We start from the raw sequence: 27454 nt of genomic DNA, 5'->3' as shown, positions 1-27454 counted from the left end.
GCTATTGAAATTTGAACTGTTTAAACATTATTGTAAAGTCTCATGAGATTCAAATGGACAAACAAACGGGTGTGCAATGTATAAGTTAACTGAGTGTACATTATGAACCTTGTTTGAGGTGTGTGATTTTCGCTATTGATTTTCAATTATTATTATTTTTTTAAATAGTGCGAGATGTAAACCGACAACAAAAAGTGTGTGCAATGTGTGTCTATCCCATCGTGTTAGCTATAACCAATTTTGAAAGTTTTAGGAGTAATGGTTAAAGGGCTATTGAAATGTGAAACATTTGATTTGTCACTATGTTGACGGTCCCTAACTGATATTGGTGGACGTGAGGAAAGCTACAGGCGAATATCCGTCGAATATCCAGCCTGAATCTGTCTTTTCCTCGGTTACAGAAAAATCCCCAAAGCCACATTTCTCAAGGGAGTGGAAGAAGAACTGATGTGCCACTGTGTCAAATGCTTTATAAAAATCAAAAATAATATGAAGCTATCCTCGATTATTAGGTCTGAGTAGTCAAGTATGTCTAATACTAGACTGATATTGTTAGAAATATCTGTCCCTCATAAAGCCAGTCTGTGTTTCATCAATTATTGCATCCAGGACTTCTTTAATTATTTTTTGCAATTAGTAAGGCTAATATCTTATAGACATTATTATGAAGACAAATTGGATGCCAGTTATTGATGAGCAGCACTTATTTTTTAGGCTTAGATTTCAGTGTTATTAACCCCTGAGTCATTGTAGGAGGGAGAACATTGTTTTAATACTCTCTAAAAAGACTAAGTAGGAAGGGAGCTACTTGTTCAGAAAATAACTTCTGCCGTTATAAAATTCTGCCGTATCAATGCCTGGGGATTTATTGTTTTTTAGATGTTTGATAGAGTCGATAATATCTTCAACTATGATGTGTTCATCACACTGTTTAGATTCTATATCACTGATAGAGTGAACATTATTCAGTAAGTCAAAAAACATATATATGGATTCCTGAGATCACGTAGAGCTATACAATTTCCTATAAAAAATTGCTACAGTAGTTAGCGATTTTTGGTCATCTGTAATAACACCATCAATGTTTAAATGATGGATAGTGTTATTTGTAGAGCGCAACAGCGTCTTTCTTTTACGAGGTAGAACCGGATGTTGTCAAAGATGACGAAGAAGGAAGTGGTCCATGCAAAGTGTCAAAGATGGCGGCACACATGTCAAGGCGAATGCTGCTTAAATAATATACAAAAGTATACTGTTTATCCTATGATATGAGTCGCTAAAGTGGATAATCAAGTATAGACTGAATTTTATTACTCATATATGACCACATAAGGAACGAGAGGATGGCAGTTTTGGGTGATTTAAATCGAACCGTGCGGTTATTACTAGGTCAAATTCAAAGGTGCGGGCAGAGTGGGTCTGCAATCAACCAATATCAGAAATCGGGTAAGAAAACACTGCTCCTCGTTGATGCCAAATGTGTTGTGTAAATCATCATGTTTATGAAAATGTCTATTGGGTTAGCATGTTCCTAATGCTGCTTTGTACACTACCATGCTCTTCTCTTGGTCCCACTTCTCTCTCTCCAGTCCGTTGTATGAGCCTGGCGGCGCCCAAGCTTCAGCCCACTGTAGATGACAATGAAGCCGTGAGCCCGACATTTGTGAACAGAAACCCGCGGAACCTGGAGCAGATGGCTCTAGCGGTGAAGGACAGGGGCTGGAGAACAACCTGGCCCTCCCAAAAGTTCTACCACAGGTGTGTGTCTCAAATCTAATCTAATTGTATTGGTCACATACACGTGTTTAGCAGATGTTATTGTGGGTGTAGCGAAATACTTGTGTTCCTAGTTCCAACAGTGCAGTAATATCTAACAATTTCACAACAATACACACATCTAAGTAAGGATCTGTGTGTTCACACTTTGGATTAAGAAATTGACACTAGATAGGCAGACATACAGATTGACACTCCTTTTATAACCCCTTTTGTCTTTCCCATACTCTTCTCTGCCATCTGTCTTCATGCCCTTACCCCTTGCTTCTCCACCGATTCCCCCACTCTTCTCTCCTCCTTCAGGTTGGTTTTCTCTCGCTCCCAGCACTATGTAACAGCTGAGGTGTTTGCCAACGGTGATGCAGTCCCTGTGCTGTCGTGTTCCACCAAAGAGTGGGCCCTGAAGCGTGAGCTGGGTTCTACCCGTTGTGTGGCAGCCAGCCAGGCTGTGGGTGAGGTACTAGCACAGAGGTGTCATCAAGCTGGCATCACTAGGATGGTGTACAGACACATCCCCTGGCAGTATCGCTCTGATGCTGTAAGTACGGGTGGGGGGTTGTGACATCCCTTGACAGTACAAGTAGAATGCTGTGAGTACAGAGGTGTGTGTGTGAAAAATGGGCTTCATGTTGTTGAGTAGTTGGATACAGCCAAGTTTAGGAAGATCCAGAGCCCTATACTATAAATCTGGTTTGAGGAGTTAGCCGAGGTAACTTAGGTCCACCTTTTAGCCAGGTCAATTTCTACGGCAATTAATTATTCGTAGCTAACCTGCTAACTCCACTTATCCTGAATGAAGCGTTTGAGCCGTGAGTTGAGGACCAATCAAAGAATACTGAACAAAAATACGAATGCAACAATTTCAAAGATTGAGTTACAGTTCATATAAGGAAATCAATCAATTGAAATAAATGCATTAGGCCCTAATCTATGGATTTCACATGACTGGGAATAAAGATGGTTGGTTACAGATACCCTAAAAAACGTTGGGGAGTGGATCAGAAAACCAGTCAGTATCTGGTGAGACTACCATTTGCCTCATGCACTGTGACACATCTCCTTCGCATAGAGTTGATCAGGCTGTTGATTGTGGCCTGTGGAATATTGTCCCACTCCTCAACAATAGCTGTGTGAAGTTTCTGGATATTGGCGGGTACTGGAACACGCCGTCATACACATTGATCCAGAGCATCCCAAACATGCTCAATGAGTGACATGTCTGGTGAGTATGCAGGCCATGGAAGAACTGGGACATTTTTAGCTTACGGGAATTGTGTACAGGTGTACATGGGAGCTGCAACAAACACTCAAACTGGACAGTTTTATCTCAATCTCTTCATTCAAAGTCTCAGTCATGGACACTCTTACTGACAGTTGAGACTGATTTGCGTGATGTATTGTTGTCTCTACCTTCTTTCCCTTTGTCTGTGCCCCATAATGTTTGTATCGTGTTTTGTGCTGCTATCACGTCTACTCTGAAGTGCGTTTGTGCAATATCACAATTCTACCATATTTGGCAGTGAGTGGAAACACCAAGCGGATGCTTCACATTTATACTTCCAGTGAAATGTCTGTTCTGTGGATCTACCACTTCTTAGACTTGCTTTCAATGAGAAGGACAGATCTGTGAATTTGGTGGGGTTACATATGGCAGCTTACAATATTTTATTGATAAAATGTTTAGGAGTAATATTCAAATACATATTACACATTGTCATTTTATTTGAACTTTTAACTATGCAAGTCAGTTAAGAACAAATTCTTATTTATGACGGCCTACCCCGGGCCGAACCCTAACGCTTAGAATGTAATTCTGGTGTACCATAATGCAACGTCGGTGTGATCGAAGCGTAACCCGGACAACACTGGGCCAATTGTGCGCCGCCCTATGGGACACCCAATTACGGCCGGTTGTGATACAGCCTGGAATTGAACCAGGGTCTGTAGTGACGCCTATGACTTAATAAAAATCTTTAAATCGATTGGAGTGGGGAAAAGGGGACTTGTGCATTGATAAGCACACAAGACACTTTCATACCATAGCATGCTGAATTTGCAGGTGAACCTTTTTCATTTTGATTTCGGCACTAACTGGCCCGTGGATTGATGTTTCAGCAGTCACAATGAAGCGTTCGAGTAGGCGTGTGCGACATGAACAAGTCCAGCTTGAGTAAGCCGGCGGGTGCACTATAAATATCTACATTTGTAACATGGATGAAGCCTGAGCTGGAATGTGGCACTAACTGAACCTAGCTAATTTTAGAAAAGCCTGAGTCCATCTAGCTTGATTTGTAGTATACCCCTCCGGGCTCTCGAGTGGCGTCACTACAGACACCCCGGTTCAAATCCAGGCTGTATCACAACCGGCTGTGATTGGGCATCCCATAGGTTGGCACGCAATTGGCCCAGCATTGTCCATCATAAGAACGTGTTAACTGACTTGCTTAGTAAAATAAAGTGTTGGTGTGTGTTTCTCTTTTTCAGGTTCAGTCCTTCCGGACAGCAATGAAAGTGGGAGGAGTCACCCTCAGTGAACCGCGGCAGAAATTCATCGGGAACTAACTGCAAAGGTTCCTAATAGCCTATAAAGAAATATTCTCCTTGTTTGTCTTGACACAAATGGCCCATTTTCAATTTTATTTACATTGTGTTATTCAATAAAAAAAAGGTAGACAAATTAACGTGACATGGTTTCAGTATAATCATTTATTAATTCACTCAAACAGTATAGCTGTAAACGCAGCCATAGATGAGATACAGGTCATTTATCTGATCTTAGAACAGCAGAGATTGGCTCAGGCAGTGTCAATGGCATGATGTGGTGGTGGAAACCTGTTATGATGGTTTAATTGTGAGTATAGAAAGAAAGTGTGCTCAACCTAAAAATGTGTAAACATCATTGGTGAATATACAAATCAAGGCCAGCTGAATACATAAAAAAAAAAATATTGGATCGATACAGAAGCCAGGATAAAGAACAGAAGGTCCATCCAGTCAACTGCGGAAAGTTCAGAAACACCATAATGCTGAATCTACCTTGATCCTCTCAAAAAGTCCCAAATAGATAAATACTCATACAAAAAAAAAACTACCCTAAACACCCCCCAAAGTTCAAAACATGGATGGCATGAACCTGGTCATAATCAGCAAAGCCAGAGCATACACACAGGAACACATTCAATGCCAGTAGCTACATACTGCACAATAACATCATCCCAGTCAAGGACCTAAAAAAAACACATTTCATCAATATGAAATAATGCCACCACCTCAGAGAAATAGCAATATACTGTAGATATTATAAATACTTTCATTTAGGGTCTTTCGGGAAAGAACTTTGTTATTTTGGTCCCACGTCCAAGGCTATTTGTGGAATGACAATGTGACAAAGAAATAAACACAGCAACTAAATTGAACACCCGAGATTTTGTTTTTTCAAACGGTAGAAGTTTTCTAAAGATCCTCAGTAAATAGGTCGTCTTGAGATGAACTCAAGGACAAAGGTGATTGGCACAGAGGAACACATTGACATACAGTTTGGTGCCCTTGGATTAGTCCAGAATAACAGTTTACAACAGTCACTCAATATTATATCTCCCAGTTAATACTTTTGAATGTCCCGCTATTTTGAAACATCCGAGAACACTTTTCATTGGGCCCGTATGTATTACCATGCAATTTTCAGAAACGATAAAAAGATCAGGTATGTGCGTAATTAAAAATCCAATAAAGGAAAAGAGAATGGCACTTAATGCATACAATAACAATCCCAACTGGCAGCATACAGCCTCTACCATTCGTCTTCTCTGTGAATTTAAGGAATCATTGCATAGATATCATTAAACCACTGATGTGCCATGAGGAGAGAGAGGGTGGGTAAACTCCACATATGCATGTGGTACGATACGTACTGAAATTCAGAAGAAAAATGTACGCGCATTCCAACTTCTATGGGCCGTAGGTAAGTCTTAACCAGAAATACAACATTTTTGTCAGACACATATTGGTGTCCTAATACTGCAGTGACATTAAAACAATGAGCCATCACTACCAATTGCGTGTAAATGGTTTGGTGAACAGTGATACATAAAACACAGGTCACCAACCTTTGAGTCAAAATGCAAGCCAAGATCTACCGCTCAGATGAAAACAAAACTAAAATAAGCCTATGCAACAACCAATTAAACACAGTTCTGTAGCAATGAAGTTTGTGCAGTAGGCTATAGGCCCAAAACATTATGCCTACCCTTGAATTGCCCAGCCAATGTTATTCTTCTCAGACCATTTTTTAAATTATATTTCAACATTGTAGGTATATGATCACACTGGTAATATATCATTTGTTGTATTACTTGAGGCACAGCTGAGTGAGCATTATATATTTGTTTTTTTACTGGACTGATGGTTAGTCTGAGGGGAGGAAGGGAGCAGCGTACCCTCTCTTCGCTGAGAAAAAGGGCCAGTCTTAATCCATCTGATGGGAAATTTAAGTCGCACTGCATTATTTCTGCCTCAAGCACCAATTCATGTTAACCAGAGAAAGTGAAATATTCCTCTATATTAAAAAAGGACAAGCAGAAAATAACGCAAGCTTATCGAAACATGCATTTTTATGTCTTATAAAACGGTTGAACAAAGTGTTGACAGCAGTGGAGGCTGGTGGAAGGAGCTATGGGAGTATGGGCTCATTGTAATGGCTGGAATGGAACAGAGTCAAACATTTGTTTTCCATTCCATTTATTCCACTACAATGAGCCCATACGCATTCAAACAGCAGCTCTTTGCTGTATTCGTTGAGTCCCTTTAGTCATGGTTTTAAACGTTTTTAAATCTCAACATTATCAACTTTGCTGTGGGTTCGAGGCTTCTTTTTGCAGTCTGTGGTGCGAGGAAACTGCAGACACGGTGATCTGAGCTATACGATTGGCCAGCGGTAGGCCTATAGCTGCACTTGAATTGCTCTCTGGGCCGGCCGAATAAGTGGAGTTCTACCTTCAGACACATGAAATGGTTAAAAATGTGAACACTTTACCTTCCAAGTGCACCTACTGTCAAAAGTGCTAGAGGGAGAGAAAAAAAAAGAAGAATGAAAAGAAAAGGGGAATCCAAGGCCTTATCTTATATTTTTTAACAGTGTTTGGTGATCGACTAGAATGGCTTGGAGATCAGCCAGTCAATCGTGATCGATCGGTTGGTGACCACTACATTGAAAGAACCAAAACAGGAAATACTGTGCAAAAGGCATGACTGTTAAAAAATCTATAATATAACGATGATAGTTGGAGTCTTAAGGTCTGATGTATAGAACTATATTAGGGTAATTCTTTCATGTTTATAGCTTGAAAGTGGGCAGAACATTCAATCTCTTCCTATTAGTGTCTCCTCTAGGCTTCTCATTCTCCATCCCTTCTCCCGCCGCCTCGTCTTCTGTTCCTCTTTACCGCACCTCCGTTGTCTTGGCATCTCCTTCCCCGGTCTCGGGTTTGCTTGGCCCCGCCCCTTCCAGTTTTCTGAGTCCCGATAGGCGGCTTGGCTCAGGTGAAACGTCCACATGGGCCCTCTGATGCATGAGGCCTTTCCGTCTATAACTCCGCCTCCGTTGCCCTGGAGACCTCCGGTGACTGTTGGCAATCTACGCCAGCGAATGACAAAGGGTAAGAAAAACTGTTGCTCTTTCAACTCTACCCTTTCACTCCTTCCCCGTCTTTTACCTCTCTTACCTGTTCATTCCTTAGGTCCTCGTCTTCCAGTTCGTTGATGGACTGCATGAGAGAGAAGAGGTTCATCCTGCCACTGCGACTGGGGCTGTGAGAAGCCACCTAGAGAGGATGGCAGGGAGGGCATTAGAGATGGATAAACAGGTTGGTTTTGACATTGATTCTGTGTAATATAAATGTTAGAGAAGGTATTGTCATGTCACTACACTTGTGAGAGAGGTCGCCCACCTGTACAGTGATGAAGGGATTGGGTACAGACGGTTCCGTGGATGGAGCAGCCGGTTCTGTGGGTGGAGCTTCTGGGTTAGTCTCAGACTTGTGGGCAGGCTCTTCAAGTACCTGGTCAAGAGAGGGACAGAGATTTATGATTGCTTCAAATAATTAAAAATATAATAAAATTGCCACAAAATAAAATTCATCTGGATCTTGACAATATCATCCTAAACCATAAATATTTCCTAACCTTCATCTCTATATCTGCCTCATCAACTTCATCTGGACTCTCTAACTCTTCTTCCTCCTCCTCCTCGCTCTCCTCCTCCTCTTCCTCTTCCTCCTCCTCATTGTTGTGTGAAGCAGCAGACTGCGCTCTCTCAATCTTTCGCTGCTCCTTCTCTGCCCGTGACTTCCACCTCCAGAGAGCGCTGTGGCGCTGCTGACTGGAATGGAGGGTACAGTAAACATACAGGCTATGTTAGGTTACACACACACACACACACACACACACACACACACACACACACACGTTAATTAACCTGGCGTTGAGGATGCCGCTGTAGGTGTGGAGCTGCTTCATGAAGCCGTCGTTGGGCTGGACGATGGGCCTGCGCTCCCTGACGTAGGACAGAGCCACCTCCAGGGGCCAGCGCTGCTGCTTCATGGCGTAGGCCACCACCGTGGAACCAGAGCGAGACACGCCCATCTTACAATGCACTAGCACCGCCTGGCCACTCTGCCTATAGGGGGGCAGAATGGGGATGTGTCATCATTGTGTGACTAAAATGAACAGTGCCATAGTTGAGACTTTCACTTGCTTATTCAGGGAGGCACAATGTTCTAGATTAGACTGATCGACTTAAAATCCATATCATTACAGTGCAATGCAGAGAGAAGGTCTAAGAGTGAGAGCAGGGTGGGACTACCTGGCTGTGTTGATGAAGGAGTATGTGTCTTTCCAGTGTGACAGCAGGTCTGTAGCCTCCACGTCGTACACTCTGATATTCATGTAGCTGAAGGATTCTGGGAAGAAGTTGTCAATCTCCCGCGTCACGTTCAGGATGTAGCCCACACTGCAATGTCATTGGCAGACACTTAGTTACCCAGCATCAACACATTGGCTTGCGCACCTTATACAAGTCAATAGCAAGTGTACACACACACACACACAGTAAATTAAAGGTTTACTTGTTTTTCTGTAGCTCCTCAAAGTTGGCAGCATTCCACTCAGAGCCCTAAAAGACAGACACACAGAGCCTAATTCACCAGCCTGTAGAGGAGAGGGTCAGAGCTTTCTATTTACCAGCTGTAAACACTAGGCTCGAGTCATGTGACCAACTCTTATAGCACACTTCCTGTGATGATCATCCCTGAGGAGATTTCGCAACTTAAATCCCCTAGAGTCCATTGATGCACTGGTGCGTCAATCTAAGTAACACAATTTTAAAAATCCCCAACAAAATCTGTCCGTTTAAACTAGAGATATGTTGTTTTATTTTTACATGGGCTGCGTCTCAATCCACTGCATCCGCCCCATGTCGCCCTTCCGCATCTGTGGTGGAAAGTGGCAGAGCTACAACGCTGTTTATCAGACCAGGAGAAATCGTGGAAATTCGGTCTTCTCACAAAAACGTCTCCAGCATTTAGAACGGTTTGGCCTACAATATGACCGCTCTACGACCCCCACAAGTGTCACGAGACTCGTCTAAAGGAACCCATCGAAATGAATGGAGGTACAGTACTTTTTAACCGCTCCTCATGATCAAGGTTAGGGATTTGGGATCGGGTAAGCTGATCAGATCTGTGGTTAGGGGCTACTGCCGTGTGGCATAGGTCAAAGGTGACATTATTAAAGGGTCAGATGGGACTCACCAGGAACAAGTAGTCAAATATTTTGGAGGGCTTGTCCATCTGCGCCATGGTGACCATCATCTCGTTGTCGATGTATTCCTTGTAGTTCTTCATGTCCATGCCTATCCTGGTCTCCAGGGCACTGCGGACCTGGAGAAAGGAGGAGGATGGCCAATCGAACAACAGCACAACGCCATGTTTGCTCCCAATGAGCATTCAATCCATCCATGAGGTTAAACTAAACTATTGAGCTCTGGTTCTGACTCGACCGGTATAAATGGCTTGTGTTAGAGATAAGGTGTCATAGATACGGACACAGACTCTACAAGTCATTTAGGCCATAGACTCCCTGTATATTACCAGATGGATTGTGATCAATTCTATCAAGTGATCTACTTCTGGTTGCATTTCAGCCACTTGTGGCAACTATTCCATTTGCCTGTGACCTTGACAAGTATCGGGCTTATTTCTTGAGGTGTATTATATTCCGTCTCCCTCCGTGGTACCTGTTTGGAGGTGATATTCTCTAGGTCTTCTGTTCTCATGATGTCTCGGAGCTCCTCTTTGATCTGCCTCTCCACAGACACCCTCTCTGTCGAGCTGCATACAGACAAGACAGAGTATGACTACCTGCATCCTCTTTCCACATCGAGCTGACACACACACACACACACACACACACACACACACACACACACACACACACCTCTGCCCGGCGCTGTCCCTCCTGACTGACTCCAGGCCCGTCATGGCTCCCCACTCGTTGAGACAGAGGCGGTCAGACTCCACATGACCGTAGTAGTATTGGGCCCAGTCCAGCCCACAGCCTGGGATCACTGAGCCCTTCACTGCCCGCTCGCAGCAGCCATGCAGCGCCTGCAGCACTGACCTGGGGACAGCGGAAACACACACATCAGGGTCTACACAGCGGAAGGAGGCAAAAGACGCAAATTCAGACAAGGCCATTATGGATGAAAGCGTAGAGGTTTTAGGTCATCCTATTGCAGTACTGAAAAGGGAGTATCGTGTGTGTGTGTGTGTGTGTGTTTACTGTATTTGTCAGACAATATTCAACCGACCACATAGTCTGTATGGAAACAGGATTGAATAAAACCTACCACATAGTCTGTATGGAAACAGGATTGAATAAAACCTACCACATAGTCTGTATGGAAACAGGCTTGAAGATTCTCGTCTTTTCTGCCGATGTGACGCTGAAACCACTGAGAAGGTGAAAGAAGGGAAAAAAAGGGAGGGAGATTGAGAGAGAGAGAAGGAGTGCAAGACAGATGGTGTGTGTGTGTGTGAGAGAGGATCATTGCAGTGTGAAGGTATGATCCTGCTAATGGCAGACACCCAGTCAGTGGGTGTGAGAGAGTCATGGTGTGACAGAGACATCACAGAGACAGCATGTGAGCCCTATTACCTCTACAACAGAACAAGACAGGGCTACAACATCAACTTAATGTGGTTTCTTATTCCTGGGTAAGATTGGAGTAATCGGATCCTAGATCTGTGGTAAACAGAATCTTCTCCCTTGAGCCGACACTGCTGCACACCCAGGTCAACGAAGTAACACATTCCCACCACACACCAGAACAGCCAAAAGCTGTTATTTTCATATGACCAAAAAGAGCTTCTGGACATGAATACAACGATTACTAACCTCAACTTGGATGAGGAGTTCTATTTCAACGAATCGGAGGCGAAGGACATAATGCTCATCCCAGACTAGGCCCTGGTCACTGCGAGGAAGCGGAGCTACAGAGGTCGCTGTGCAGGATATCTTAACAAAACTGTGACGGCGACTGGATAAGTCACCATTAGCCTCTGTTCTATTGGCGAACATCAACGTGATCTCTAGAACTGTAATAGCCGGTGTTTCACTGAGTCGCCACTGAACAAGGACATGGAAAATATAAATCTATTTGGTTTTCTATACATCAGTAGGACAGAACAGCTGTGTCTGGTAATCTGAGGGGAGTGGGAGTTTGTCTGTCTCTTGGTCAACAGCAGTTGATGGGTAGGTGATTTCTAATATTAAGGAAGGTTTTGCTTGCCGGAGTTAGATTACCTCATGACGCGCTGTAGACCACAATATTTACCAAAAGAGTTGTCATCAATATTTTTCGTAGCTGTCCATTTACCACCACAAACTGATGCTGGCACGAAGACCTCACTCAACGAGCTATATTTGGCCATATGCAAAGAAGAAAATGCTCAACCAGATGCAGCACTCCTAGTGGCCAGGGATTTTACTGCAAATCCATTTTTACCTACACTACCGTTCAAAAGTTCTGGGTCACTTAGAAATGTCCTTGTTTTTGAAAGAAAATCACATTTTTTGTCAATTAAAATAACATCAAATTGATCAGAAATACAGCGTAGATGTTAATGTTGTAAATGACTATTGTAGCTGGAAACGGCACATTTTTTTATGGAATATCTACATAGGTGTAAAGAGGCCATTGTCAGCAACCATCACTCCTGTGTTCCGACTCCGGGATGCTGGCCTTCTAGGCAGAGTTGCAAAGAAAAAGCCATATATAAGACTGGCCAATAAAAAGAAAAGATTAAGATGGGCAAAAGAACACAGACACTGGACAGAGGAACTCTGCCTAGAAGGCCAGCATCCCGTAGTCATCTCTTCCCTGTTGACATTGAGACTGGTGTTTTGCGTGTACTATTTAATGAAGCTGCCAGTTGAGGACTTGTGAGGCGTTTGTTTCTCAAACTAGACACTAATGTACTTGTCCTCTTGCTCAGTTGTGCACCGGGGCCTCCCACTCCTCTTTTTATTCTGGTTAGAGACAGTTTGTGCTGTTCTGTGAAGGGAGTAGTGCACAGTGTTGTACCAAATCTTCAGTTTCTCTGCAATCTCTCGCATGGAATAGCCTTCATTTCTCAGAACAAGAATATACTGACGAGTTTCAGAAGAAAGTACTTTGTTTCTGGCCATTTTGAGCCTGTAATTGAACCCACAAATGCAGATGCTCCAGATACTCAACTAGTCTAAAGGAATCCAGTTTTATTGCTTATTTAAATCAGCACAACAGTTTTCAGCTGTCCTAACATAAATGCAAAATGGTTTTCTAATGATCAATTAGCCTTTTAAAATTGTAAACTTGGATTAGCTAACACAACGTGCCATTGGAACACAGGAGTGATAGTTCCTGATAATGGGTTTCTGTACACCTATGTAGATATTCCATTTAAAAAAATGTAAAAAATCTGTCGTTTCAAACTACAATTATATTTCAAAAACAAGGACATGCCTAAGTAACCCCAAACTTTTGAACGGTAGTGTAATTTCTACCAGCATGTCTCGTGTGCAACGAGAGGCTCTAAATCACCTCTACTCTACACACAGAGACAGATACAAAGCTCTCCCTCGCCCTCCATTTGGCAAATCTGACCATAACTACATCCTCTTAATTCCTGTTTACAAACAAAAACTCAGAACAGGAAGTACCAGTGACGCGCTCAATACGGAAATGGTCAGATGAATCAGGACTGTTTTGCTAGCACAGACTGGAATATTTTCCGGGTTGCATCCGATGGCATTGAGGAGTTTACCACATCAGTCACCAGCTTCATTAATAAATGTGTCGATGACGTAGTCCCCACAGTGACCGTACATTTTATTTTATTTTTTTATTTCACCTTTATTTAACCAGGTAGGCTAGTTGAGAACAAGTTCTCATTTGCAACTGCGACCTGGCCAAGATAAGGCATAGCAGTGTGAACAGACAACACAGAGTTACACATGGAGTAAACAATTAACAAGTCAATAACACAGTAGAAAAAAGGGGAGTCTATATATACATTGTGTGCAAAAGGCATGAGAAGGTAGGCAAATAATTACAATTATGCAGATTAACACTGGAGTGATAAATGATCAGTGCCACTCCTTAAAAGTGGCAGCTCTAGCCTTTAAGCTCAGTGCGGATGTTGCCTGTAATCCACGGCTTCTGGTTGGGATATGTACAGTGCCTTGCGAAAGTATTCGGCCCCCTTGAACTTTGCGACCTTTTGCCACATTTCAGGCTTCAGGCCTTACACACAGGTGGATTGTATTTATCATCATTAGTCATTTAGGTCAACATTGGATCATTCAGAGATCCTCACTGAACTTCTGGAGAGAGTTTGCTGCACTGAAAGTAAAGGGGCTGAATAATTTTGCACGCCCAATTTTTCAGTTTTTGATTTGTTAAAAAAGTTTGAAATATCCAATAAATGTCATTCCACTTCATGATTGTGTCCCACTTGCTGTTGATTCTTCACAAAAAAATACAGTTTTATATCTTTATGTTTGAAGCCTGAAATGTGGCAAAAGGTCGCAAAGTTCAAGGGGGCCGAATACTTTCGCAAGGCACTGTACATATCCCAACCAGAAGCCGTGGATTACAGGCAACATCCGCACTGAGCTTAAAGGCTAGAGCTGCCACTTTTAAGGAGTGGAACATATCCGGACATTTATATAAACAAAATCCTGCTACGCCCTCTGACAAACCATAAAACTACGATACGACGGTGGTAGGCCTGATCACCGACTACGATGAGACGGCCTACAGGGAGGAGGTCAGAGACCTGGCAATGTGGTGCCAGGACAAGAACTTCCCCCTCAACGTCAGCAAGACAAAGGAGCCGATCGTGGACTACATAAAACGGAGGGCCGAGCACGCCCCCATTCACTTTGACGGGGCTGTAGTGAAGATGGTCGAGAGCTTCAAGTTTGGTATTTTATTAGGATCCCCATTAGCTGGGTCCACACAAAACATGAAATAATACAGAACATTAATAGACAACAGCAGCTCAAGGACAGAACTACATTCATGTTTTTTAAGGCACTCACATCCTACATATCAATACATACTAACTATCTAGGTCAAATAGGGGAGAAGCGTTGTGCCGTGAGGTGTTGCTTTATCTGTTTTTTGAAATCAGGTTTGCTGTTTATTTGAGCAATATGAGATTGGAACGGAGTTCCATGCAATAATGGCTCTATAATACTGTACGCTTTCTTGAATTTGGAGACTTAAAAGACCCCTGGTGGCATGTCTGATGTGGTAAGTGTGTGTGTCGGAGCTGTGTGTAAGTTGACTATGCAAACAATTTGTTTCTTATAAAAAGAAGTGATGCAGTCAGTCTCTCCTCAACTATTATCAAAGAGAGACTGGCATGCATAGTATTTATATCAGCCCTCTTATTACAATGAAGAGCAAGATTTGCCACTCTGTTATGGGCCAGCGGCAGCTTAACTAGTTCTTTCCTTGCAGCATTGGACCACACGATTGGACAATAACAAAAATTTGACAAAACTAGAGCCAGCTTTTGGGAGAGTGGTGTCAAAAAAGCAGAGAATCTCTTTATTACGGACAGACCTCTCCTCATCTTTACAACAATTGAATCTATACATTTTGACCATGACAGTTTACAATCTAAGATAACGCCAAGTAATTTAGTTTCCCAAACTTGTTCAACAGCCACACCATTCATTACCAGATTCAGCCGGGGTCTAGAACTTGATTTGTACCAAATGCAATGCTTCTAGCTTTAGAAATGTTTAGGACCAGTTTATTACTGGCCACCCATTACAAAACAGACTGCAAATCTTTGTTAAAGGTTTCAGTGACTTCATTAGCTGTGGTTGCTGATGCATATATGGTTGAATCATCAGCATACATGGACACACATACTTTGTTTAATGCCAGTGGCAGGTCATTGGTAAAAATAGAAAAGAGTAGAGGGCCTAGAGAGCTGCCCTGCAGTACACCATACTTTACATGTTTGACATTAGAGAAGCTTCCATTAAAGAAAATAATTTGAGTTATATTAGATAGATCGCTCTGAATCCACATTATGGCAGAGGTTGAAAAGCCATAACACAAGTTTTTTAACCAACAGGTTATGGTCAATAATGTCAAAGGCTGCACTGAAATCTAACAGTACAGCTCCCAAAATCTTCTTATTATCAATTTATTTCAACCAATCATCAGTCATTTGTGAGTGCCCTTCTATATAAGCATGCTGAAGGTCTTAATTTGTTAACAGAGAAATAGCATTGTATTTGGTCAAACACTATTTTTTCCCAACAGTTCGCTAAGAGCTGGCAGCAAGCTTATAGGTCTGCTGTTAGAACCAGTAAAGGCCGCTTTACCACTCTTGGGTAGCGGAATTACTTTGGCTTCCCTCCAGGCCTGAGGACAAAGACTCCTCTAGGCTCAGATTAAAGATATGACAGATAGGAGTGACTATATAGTCAGCTACCATCCTCAGTAGCTTTCCATCTAAGTAGTCAATGCCAGGAGGTTTGTCACACTAACTTTACAAAATTCAAACGTGCAATGTTTTTCTTTCATCATTTTTTTTTTTTAATGCATGAATAGGATGGTTCACTGTTCGTTGTTGGCATTTCCTGCCTAAGTTTGCCCACTGACAATGAAGTAGTCATTAAAATAATTGGCAACAAATGGTTTTGTGATGAATAAGCCATCTGATTGGATGAAAGATGGAGTTGAATGTCCTTCTACCCATAATTTCATTTTTTTTTCATTCTTCTTTATATAATTGATCTTAGCTTCATAATACAGTTTATTATTTTTGTTGGGTTTAGTCACACAATTTCTTAATTTTCAGTAAATCAGTCAGTCAGATGTGCAGTCAGACTTATTAGCCACTCCTTTTGCCCCATCTCTTCAACCATACAGTTTTTCAATTCCTCAATCCATGGAGCCTTAACAGTTCTAACAGCCAGTTTCTTAACCGGTGCATGTTTATCAATAATTGGAAGAAGCAATTTCACAAATTCATCAAGTGCAGCGTCTGGATGCTCCTTATCACACCAACATATTTTTTTACATCATCCACATAAGAGTCACAGCAAAATCTTTTGTATGATCTCTTATACACTATTTTAGGCCCAGCTGTTGGATCGGTGGCTTTTCCGGATATAGCCACTATATTGTGATCACTACATCCAATGGGTACAGACACAGTTTTAGAACAAAGTTCTACAGTAATAGTAGAAATGTGATCGATACATGTGGATGATCTTGTTCCTGTAGTGTTTGTAAACGCCCTGGTAGGTTGATTAATAACCTGAACCAGATTACAGGCACTGCTTACAGTGAGAAGCTTCCTCTTGAGCGGACAGCTTGATGAAAACCAGTCAATATTTCAGGTCCCCAAGAAAGTAGACCTCTCTGAGTACACTATCAGGCATTTCACACATATTGTTTACATACTGACTGTTCGCACTTGGTGGCCTATAGCAACACCCCAAAAGAAAAGGATTTAGATGTGCCAAGTGAACCTGCAACCACAACACTTCAATAACACTTGACATAAGAGCTTCTCTAAGCATTACAGGGATATGGCTCTGAATATATAAGCAGTTCGGTCTCTATAGATGTTATAGCCTTGTATTGCTACTGCCGTATCATCACATTAATTATCTAAGGGAGTCTTAGAAATGGCTCATATATGAATGTTATCTGATGTTAGCAAATGATTGATTTCATGAACTTTATTTCTAAGGCAACATATATTCATATGGGCTATTTTCAGCCCTTTCCTGGGTAGCTTATCAGAGATAGACATAATACTGAAAAGAGCAAACAAACAAGAATACTACAAATTTAGCAGTCCATTAATCAATTGGTGTGTGTGTGCTGTGGGGTTGAAGCTACAAACCCATAGGCTTGGCTTTCATCCCTTCCAGGCTTGGCTCTTTCCGGAACAGCTACCTTGTCCTTGAACCTCACAAGTTCTTGGCTCTTCCCAGAACAGCTACCTTGTCCTTGAACCTCACAAACTTGGTGGGTTTTCCAGTCCTGTGGGGGTGCTCCACCTCAATCTTCTGCAATTCTGTCCACAACCATGTTGTTCCACATCGATTGTCCCTCGAGATTTATCTGTCATTGTTATCATGGATTCCCACACAGAACAGATGTCCTCTCTCAATGATACAGATTGCTGTGCTCTTGCCATTCTCCTGTTTGAACTCACCGAGCTGACCCTGGGAGAACTGCAAACTGTTCTTCAGGTCCTGGACCTCTCTGGTCAGGTTGTCCATTATTTTATTAGTATTTGGACAAAAACACTTGAAGCTATTTTCTTGATGTTGTAACAACTGCTTGTATAACTATTTTTATTAGTGTAAAAGATCCTTCACCTGTGATAGACACATCACTGTCCTCAATGGTAATCCCGCCGGCTTTGGTCTTTGTCATGGTAGCTGGCAACGTAGGTTACGCAGTTACTCCTCGCAGTTCCAGACAGGGATCTCGGTGTCCACATCCCTAAGGACCTATCATGGTCCAAACACACCAATACAGTCATGAAGAGAACACGACAACACCTCATCCCCTCAGGAGGCTGAAAAGATTTGGTATGGGCCCTCAGATCCTCAAAAGTTCTACAGCTGCGCCACTGAGAGCATCTTGACTGGCTGCATCACCGCTTGGTATGGCAACTGCTTGCTTACGGCCCAGTACATCACTGGGGCCGAGCACCCTGCCATCCAAGACCTCTATACCAGGCGGTGTCAAAGGAAGGCCCTAAAAAGGGTTAAAGACTCCCACCACCCAAGTCACAGTCCATTCACTCTGCTAACTCACGGCAAGCGGTACCGGAGCGCCAAGTCTGGGACCTAAAGGTTCCTGAACATCTGCCCCAAAGTCACAAGACTGCGAACAGTTCATTAAATGGCTACCCAGACTTTCTATTTCTCACCTCCTACCTACATGTACTTCAATCTATCACCCACCTAACCAAACATACAGGTACATATTACCTTAATCAACTACCTCATACCCCAGTACACTAACTCCGTACCGGTACTCCTTGTATATAGCGTCGTTATTGTTATTTTATTTGTTAAATTGTCTTACTTTTTAACGGCATTTTTGGGAAATGGCTCGTAAGTAAGCATTTCACGGTAAAGTCTGCACTTGTTGTATTCAGCGCATGTGACAAGTAAAATGTAATTAGATTTGATTAGGAAGTCCTTATGCAGTGAATGCAGATGTTTTAAGTGTTGCCCTAAGGGGTGACATAGTGACAGAAACAGAATGAGAATCATCCAAGTACATAAATAGAAAGGGATTACTCATTGGTATTACCATGACTGGCAAGCCACCAAGATGCCAGGCCAACCGTGCTGTGGCACAGGCTCAGCTAGCTACTTCCTAGTTTCCTCATTTGACTCTTGCACTCTTTCAGTTCACCCCTCCAGCTTTCTCTTTCACTCACAACACGTTTTTAAACTCTTACCCATCTCCGTCCAGATACACTTGTGTGTCGCTCCATACCGGCACAACCAGACCGATAGTACACTGACATCTGAAAGAAACAGACAGACCATTTTAAACCATTTTTCTTAACATTTGGCAACATTTACTAGATGTATTTTCTATCAATGCAAGTCATTCTCTGGACTGGTCTAAGGTAGGGCGGGGCGATATGGCCAAAATATCACATCACAGTATTTTAGAATTGGACTGTATGACGGTATTTGATGTTTTTGAATAATAAAAGTTCTACATTTGCTTAGAGTAGGCTGTAATCCTAGGGTTGCAGCAACACATATATTCTAAGTTATTTCAATGGGTCTTTCTCCATACTGATTGTTTTATACTGTTCAATTCAACTAAAATTATTTTCAACAATTTCTGCATCCATTTGAGATAATTTCCACACTGCCACGTAGGGCTGCAAGATATGGGCAAACAATCTAGCCATTATTTTTAACCAAATATTGCACTTACGATTTAGAGCAAGAACACTTGGGTTAAGTTTCGAATTATGGAAATGTAATGATTATTCTAATTATCTAGTTAGAATAGTATAGTGGGCACTTTGAATACAGTGTTGTTTGATATGACAACGAATGAAAATGCCAGGGGGGAGTTATTGTGACAGGTTAGGAACCAAAGTGTTGATAAGTGTTCACTAGGGGATCCTATAATCTTTGGCTACATTGAATGTTTTGTCTTAGCTACTTCATGTAGCTAACATTTTCATGCTTTGCATATTCCTCCTAGATTTAGACGATACGGTTGTACAAACAACATGCTAGGTGTACACCATCACTGGTATTATCAGGCTGTATAGCTAATTACATTTGCTCTGACTTAGTACATTTATTAGTTAGCTAGCCAGCTAACGAACTAGCGATTAGCGGCAAACCAGATTTAGGCCCAACTTGCTAAGACAAACATGCTGTTTGTAGATGTAAGAAGCGCAAACTAAGTGTAATTATAGAACGCTAATGGATTTATAAGAAGGAAAGTGAAAACAGTATCGTTGTCATCAACATTGCTGCATTGACCATGCAGACTGAATAGAAGTGTCTCGTGGTCGAGGAACAACAAAATGCGCTCCTTTAGTGACAGGAGGCATGGCTAGGTCTGTGTGGAAAGCGGCATGGAGAGAGAGAGCGGAGAGAGTTGACTCAAGTAGCGAACTATAAAAATGGACGTTACACACGGCGTATCACATTTAACAAACCAAACATTCAAATACCGTTATAGAAGGTAAAGCAAAAACCTAAACCGGTCCGTGCATCAGTACCGGTATATCGTAAAATACGGAATACTGCCCAGCAAAAGGTCTAAGGTAAAAAACAGCAACCGCCATACTCCTCTCTACTGAAACAATGGTAACAGCACACACACCTGTCTGTGTCGGGGAAGTCCATCCCCAGTAGAATGCTCTCCTGTTTGTTACTGAAGGTGGAGACTATGATCAGATATCGTACCCTGACTGGACTCACTGACTCCAACCTCACCGCCTGCATGGAGATGGGGAGGTGAGAGAGAAAGGAGGGATAAGGGATGACATGTACAGGTAGGGTTGAGAGAGGGGTAAAGGGCATTTATACACTGAACACAAATAAACAACAATTTCAAAGATGTTACTGAGTTACAGTTCATATAAGGACATCAGTAAATTGAAATAAATTAATTAGGCCCTAATCTATGGATTTCACATGGCTGGGAATACAGATATGCATCTGTTCATCACAGGTACCTTCAAAAAAAAAAGTAGGGGGCCTGGATCAGAAAACCAGTCAGTATCTGGTGTGACCACCATTTGCCTCATGCAGCGCAACACATCTCCATCAGGCTGTTGATTGTCACCTGTGGATTATTATCCCACTCCTCTTCAATGGCTGTGCGAACTTGCTGGATATTGGCGGGAACTGGAATATGCTGTCGTACACATTGATCATCCCAAACATGCTCAGTGTGTGACACGTCTGGGGCACACAATGGGGCAGTCTGTTCACGACGTTGACATTAGCAAACTGTTCGCCCACATGTCTGCCATCTGCCCGGTACAGTTGAAACTGGGATTCATCCGTTAAGAGCACACTTCTCCAGTGTGTTAGTGGCATCGAAGGTGAGCATTTGCCCACTGAAGTTAGTTACGACGCGATGCTGGAGGCAGCTTACGGTAGAGAAATTAACATTCAATTCTGTGGCAACAGCTCTGGTGGACATTGCTGCAGTCAACATGCCAATTGCATGCACCCTCAAAACTTGAGGCCTCTATGGCATTGTGTTGTGTGACAAAACTGCACATTTAATGGCCTTTTGTTGTCCCCAGCACAGGGTGCACCTGTGTAATGCTCATGCCGTTTAATCCACTTCTTGATATGCCACAACTGTCAGGTGGATGGATTATCTCAGCAAAGTAGAAATGCTCACCAACAGGTGGACATTGCTGCAGTCAATGCCAGTCTGGTGTGCTATCACGCCAACACCTTGTCATGCCAAACAAGTTTTTGCACAAAATTAGAGAAATAAGGTTTTTGTGCATATGGAACATTTCTGGAATCTTTTATTTCAGCTCATTGAAAGAAAGATGTATAAAACGCAACATGCGTTGGTCCTTTTTGTTCACAATATATGTGTAGGTGGATGTTACTAGCCCGAGTGCCAGTCTGGTGTGCTATCACGCCAACACCTTGTCATGCCAAACAGGTTTGGTTTGACAATGAGTAATGGAGTTGGCAAGAGCACAAACAGATCTGGGACCACCAGGCTAGGATGTTACATGTTGGAGGTGTACAAGGGTGAGTTCCCATACTTTATATAATGTAAAAGGCACTTTGAGACCTAGTGAAACGCATTACATGAATGTGACCCATTAGTAGAAGCTTTTAACATGACATTGCGGAGTGCTCCAGGCATCACGCCGGGTCTAGTCATGCTATTGTAACAAAGGTGGTTTGGTGAACCACACAACAGTGATAAGTAACCTTGCCTGAGACCTGAAGACTTGCTGATGCCCAGGCATTATCTAAGCACTAACACAGCTTTGTGGTGTGCAGACTACAGATGACCCAAGTTTAAACCCAGTTCTTCACACACTGCCTGTCCTTTCCATTGTATGCTTATTCTATACATTCTACCTCTGGGCATGTGACTGCTGACAGGTCTCACCAGTTTGATAGTGTCCTCTGGTCTTAGTAGTGACACCATGGCGTGCAGCTGTCTGTGCTGTGTGTCTGAAGCTCCGCCCCCCAGCTTCAGGGGTGAAGGGGAGTGACTGGGCGACGTCTCTTCATGTGGCCCCTCCCCCTCACCCTCTTCCAGGAGAAGGACGGCCCCTTTAACCAGAGCAAAGCTCTCTCTGTTTTGGAGGATGGAAGACTGAATTATTACTTTGAAAGATGTTTGCAATCAAACTTCCATATGACCACATCCAAACTACAGTGCATTCGGAAAGTATTCAGACCCCTTGACTTTTTCCACTTTGTTACGTTACAGCCTTATTCTAAAATGGATCAAATTGTCATTTTTCCTCAGCAATCTACACACAATACCCCATAATGACACAGAAAAACAGGTTTTTATAATGCTTTTTTTTTCTACAAATGTATATTAAAAAAACTGAATGATCAAATGTACATATGTTTTCAGACACTTTACTCTGAATGGGCCACTCAAGGACATTGAGACTTGTCCCGAAGCCAGTCTTGCGTTGTCTTGGCTGTGTGCTTAGGGTCATTGTCCTGTTGGAAGGTGAACCTTCGCCCCAGTCGGAGGTCCGGAGCGCTCTGGAGCAGGTTTTTATCAAGGATTTGTCTTTACTTTGCGCCGTTCATCTTTCCCTCGATCCTGACTAGTCTCCCAGTCCCTGAAAACGTTGCCACAGCATGATGCTGCCACCTCCATGCTTCACCATAGGGATGGTGCCTGGTTTACTCCAGACGTGATGCTTGGCATTCAGCCCAAAGAGTTCAATCTTGGTTTTATCAGACCAGAGAATCTTGTTTCTCATAGTCTGAGAGACCTTTAGGTGCCCTTTGGCAAACTCCAAGCGGGCTGTCAATGCCTCTTAGTGATGAGTGGCTTCCGTCTGGCCACTCTAACAAAGGCCCGATTGGTGGAGTGCTGCAGAGAAGGTTGTCCTTCTGGAAGGTTCTCCCATCTCCACAGAGGAACTCTGGGAGCTCTGTCAGAGTGATAATAGGGTTCTTGGTCACCTCCCTGGCCAAGGTCCTTCTCCCCCAATTGCTCAGTTTGGCTGGGTGGCCAGCTCTAGGAAGTGTCTTGCTGGTTCCAAACTTCTTCCATTTAAGAATGATGGAGGCCAATGTGTTCTTGGGGACCTCTAATGTTGCGGAAATACTTTGGTACCTTTCCCCAGATCTGTGCCTCGACACAATCCTGTCTCAGAGCTCTACGGACAATTCCTTCGACCTCATGGCTTGGTTCCTGCTCTGACATGCACTGTCAACTGTTAATAGAAACATTTAAAGGATGATCAATGGAAACAGGATGCACCTGAGCTCAGTTTCAAGTCTCATAGCAAAAGGGTCTGAAACATTATTTACATAAGTTATCTGCTTTTTATTTGAATAAATGTGCAAAAATTTCTAAAAACCTGTTTTCGCTTTGTCGTTATGGGTTATTGTATATTGACCGATGAGATTTTTTTTTAAATTAAATCCATTTTTAGAATAAGGCTGTAATGTAACAAAATGTGGAAAAAGGGAAGGTCTGAATACTTTCTGAATGCACCGTACATACAAATTAAATTCATAACCCAAAACCCCCCACTAATCTACCTTTTCTGAAGTCTCCCTCTTCTTGGGATGCTTTCATCCTTTAAAAAAATGATATGAAAGATGATTAATTTACTAACAAACTCCTTAGCCCAGTGGCGTAACTACATCGTCACAGGCCCGTGCTAGATTTATCAGTGGACCCCCAACGTAAATCAGAAGAGCAACAAAGTCAACAGACCAGATGAACTGGAAAGACATTCACACGTACAGGTGGCCAAAAATAACTAACTGAAAGACATGCACCCCAATAAGCCACGCCTCCAAATCCTTGCTCTAATACCATTGGACAGTATTTGCTTACGTCCCAGCAATCTTTGCACCCACCCACAAAAAAATACATTGTAACTATTCAGTACATTTGTCATCAAATGTTTGGGGATATATATATATATATATATATATATATATATATATATATATATATATATATATACACACACACACACACACATACATACATACATACATACATACATACATACATACACATATATATATATATGTGTCTAATAGCATGAGTTCGTTCACATTTTTTCCATGTTAAACAACGCGATTGACTAATGATGTCCGGTGTACAAATTATAGGGCCCCAACATGAAATGACTAGGGGGTCCATGCGAAACTTGATATTGAGAGCTTGACATCCGCCACTGCCTTAGCGCCAGTTTTTTTGTGCCATCATGCCAACTCCCTGTCTGTTTGTCTTGCCCAACTTCACTTGACAATGACAGCAATGTATAACGCAAGAGCACAAACAGATCTGGGCCCAGGCTATAAACAATTTACTACAATCTATTAAATATACCATCTTGTGTCACATATTGAAGTCTGCTGATTACAGAGTGACAACCCTCTTCAGATTTAATAAGGGATTTCTTTCATCTCTAAAACCAGTCATGTGGCATTGAGAAGTGGGTATTTCAGTGTTCATGTACTGAAAGAATGAGCAGGATCAAGAGTAAAATGTGCATTTACAACGATAGGGAGACGATAGGGAGAGAACCGAGAGACAGAAGCTGTTTTTCAATCTCAAGGCCATCAGACTGCTAAACAGCAATCACTAATTCAGAGGCTGCTGCCTACATGCCACTTTAATAATGTTTACATATCTTACATAACTCATATCACATGTATATACTGTATTTTATACCATCTATTGCACCATGCCTATACTGCTCGGCCATCGCTCATCCATATACTTACATATTCTCATTCACCCCTTTAGACTTGTGTGTATTAGGAGTTGTTGGGGAATTGTTAGATTACCTGTTAGATATTACTGCACTGTCAGAACTAGAAGCACAAGCATTTCGCTACACTCGCATCAACATCTGCTAACCATGTGTATGTGACAAATACATTTTTATTTGATTTGAATTCATTTAATAAAATTGTTACATAACTCGAAATACTCCTCATATTACAGAGCAAGCGGTAAAGCTTCATATGACACAAATGTTTCCTTTGTGGCAGATTCAGATGAAAAATGATGGAGTCTTAAAGGAGGTGTGGGTAAGGCCAAAATATAAAATATTCCAACTTCCATTAATTATTTCTCAACTATGCTTTTAGATATGAATGTCAAATTTGTGTCAAGTATCGAAAAATAAACATTCTATGGATTACATTGCTTATGGGGCTTTTTACATGGAAATGCCCACACCGGACATTGAAACGTGGTTGAAATTTGTCAGTCCAATTCTGAACCAATCATAGATGTCTGTTTCACAAGTTATGCCAGTACAGTAGAGTTCAGTACATTACTAGAGCACAGTATAATGTACTGTACTGTCATGTATTGAACTATACTTTACTGTGCTGTACTCTGCTGTGATGTCCAAACTTCAACTGGTCACATAAAACTGAGGGAGATTTTAGTGTCATTCTGTTACCAAACTTTACACCGGTTCTTTGAGTAAATATGTTGATTCGTTTTTAAATGAACTGGAAATTGTTCAAACTAGTCATTCTGCATAGTTGTATGGTTTGTTTAACTTTGGAATCAATGGTTTTTGTTTGTCATACTTTTAAAGTGAAAAGTCGTTGTCATCATCATTCAGTTATAGTGGAATTGCCCAAATGTCAAACATGTCAACAATCCTTCTTCCAAAAGACCATTCTATGGATAAAACTTCATGAAAATCCCCCCAAAAATCATGGTATTTTTTGCCATCACACAATACCTGTTATTCAACTGACATGTCAAGACAGACACCCAAAAAATTGTAGAGGGTAGGCTGGAGAGGAGCGTTAAGGGTTTGAAAGGAAGAGATGAGTTAACAGTAGTAGAGATGACAGAGTAGTAGTATGCAGGGGGACGGAGGAAGGCAACGTTATGTCTGCCTGTCCGGGGAAGCTGGGAAAACAAAAGTGAGAATGCCAAAACATCAGGCGACACACTCGTAACATACCAGCGAGGCCTTGGAAGCAACACAGTTTAAATTAAATTAAATGTTTAAATTAAAGTTGCTCTAACTGTTTAAAGAGAAGTGAAAGCACGATAAGAACGGGGGCTATATCATTTGAAACCCTGTTAGTGTGGTGGTGAGGGATACTCTATGATATATCACACAGCTTATGGCATGTTTGCCCTTTACTTAGTTATGTCATCGCTGCTTGTCAATACAAATCACTGCCTTGGCCACCAGACAGCATCAAATACCCTTTACATTACCAACAATCTACAATGCTGTGATGATGACATCGCAAATGAATACACCAAGCAGGTTATTGGACAGCCTCAGGCAAAGACTGTTGTTCATTAACCAAAGCAAATGGATTCTGGATAATAGGCAATAGCAGGCTTGGCCAGTGTATCGAATCGCACACTGTAAAACAGAGCGTTATATGACGTGAAGTGAAGGCGCTGCCATGGAAAATAAGAGGCCAGTAAAAGCAGCATTGAGATATGTGTGGGGCTCGCGGGAAACTCACCGGAGCGGTGGAGATGGACGGCGAACGATGCAGGGTCAGAAGAGCCATGGCAAGGCACCGCTCGGTCGGTCGGTTTTTCACGCGCACGGATCAAAACAAGAGGCGAGTGAGAAGCAGCGGTTTCCCCTCAAATGTGTGGGCGTGGAGGCTATAGGATGGATGTATTCACACAAATCTGGAACGAAGTTGGAGCTGATGATTAAATACCAGTTTATAAAGACACATTATCCGCAGACATAATGGATAGTGGAGGAGACACAAAATGACATGTAACGTTATAGGCATTGATGGAAGATATGCCATTGTAGTTACATGCAAAGCATTCCTTCACAACGACCACGTATGGTGATGAAATGAATGCGCGCTGCACTGCGGCCGAGCGTCCATCTACAAAATAAACAGAATGTTGCTACAATGAAACAATGTGGCTAACTGACTAGACGTTTCTGAAAAATAGCAACATTTGAGAATCTAAAGCATGAAGTTCATTCATATGCTTAGATGTCATATGGAAAACATGTAAAGCATCAACTCAGTTTGAGTGGACAATCTGCTGTTGATCGTCTGCAAATCAACAAGCTGTTAGCGCGTACAGTGGATAGGCAACTGATCCATGCTAGCTAACTAAAAACAAGTGTGAAAGAGAAAACGTTAAAGAAAGTTCCTATTTTTACCTGCCTCCGACCAAATGCCTCCTTCTGATGCTTCTCCCTCACATGCAGTGAGCTTGGATATATGTTTTTTTTAATCCTTCGCGTTGGCAAAAGTTATGAGGCACTCTGATATCCAAATTAATGGAGAGTTTACTATTTCATAGAACAAGGAAGACATCGGCAAAGAAAAGCAATCTATAAGGAGGGGCGTGTAGGATGGGTTT

General features: G+C 42.1%; 2 protein-coding genes across 3 annotated transcripts; one reads left to right on the top strand and one right to left on the bottom strand.

Annotated features, from left to right (window-relative positions):
- Positions 1 to 1170: 1170 nt before the first annotated feature.
- Positions 1171 to 4864, top strand: LOC139366207 (mitochondrial ribosomal protein L18). Its single transcript, XM_071103432.1, has 4 exons — positions 1171 to 1446; positions 1590 to 1758; positions 2080 to 2314; positions 4261 to 4864. The coding sequence occupies exons 1-4, from the start codon at positions 1344 to 1346 to the stop codon at positions 4336 to 4338; spliced, it is 585 nt and encodes a 194-aa protein (XP_070959533.1). The 5' UTR covers positions 1171 to 1343; the 3' UTR covers positions 4339 to 4864.
- Positions 4463 to 27397, bottom strand: LOC139366206 (slingshot protein phosphatase 3). 2 transcript variants are annotated; one of them, XM_071103431.1, is made up of 17 exons: positions 27252 to 27397; positions 26578 to 26752; positions 23644 to 23681; positions 22013 to 22202; positions 20240 to 20355; positions 18837 to 18905; positions 10718 to 10783; positions 10267 to 10449; positions 10067 to 10160; positions 9582 to 9710; positions 8898 to 8944; positions 8636 to 8782; positions 8249 to 8449; positions 7957 to 8152; positions 7722 to 7832; positions 7497 to 7595; positions 4463 to 7408 (listed from the first exon to the last, which is right to left on the bottom strand). In XM_071103431.1, the coding sequence occupies exons 2-17, from the start codon at positions 26623 to 26625 to the stop codon at positions 7214 to 7216; spliced, it is 1929 nt and encodes a 642-aa protein (XP_070959532.1). In that variant the 5' UTR covers positions 26626 to 26752; positions 27252 to 27397; the 3' UTR covers positions 4463 to 7213. The 2 variants fall into 2 exon arrangements, with proteins under 2 accessions (XP_070959532.1, XP_070959531.1); XM_071103430.1 differs by lacking the exon at positions 27252 to 27397 and having other exon boundaries at positions 7488 to 7595; positions 26578 to 26766.
- Between the last annotated feature and the right edge of the window lie 57 nt (positions 27398 to 27454).

This window comes from Oncorhynchus clarkii, chromosome 14 (assembly GCF_045791955.1).
Source record: "Oncorhynchus clarkii lewisi isolate Uvic-CL-2024 chromosome 14, UVic_Ocla_1.0, whole genome shotgun sequence".
Classification (NCBI taxonomy): Eukaryota; Metazoa; Chordata; class Actinopteri; order Salmoniformes; family Salmonidae; genus Oncorhynchus; species Oncorhynchus clarkii.
Note: the sequence above shows the minus strand (reverse complement) of the source record. Positions and strands in the feature narration are given on the sequence as shown.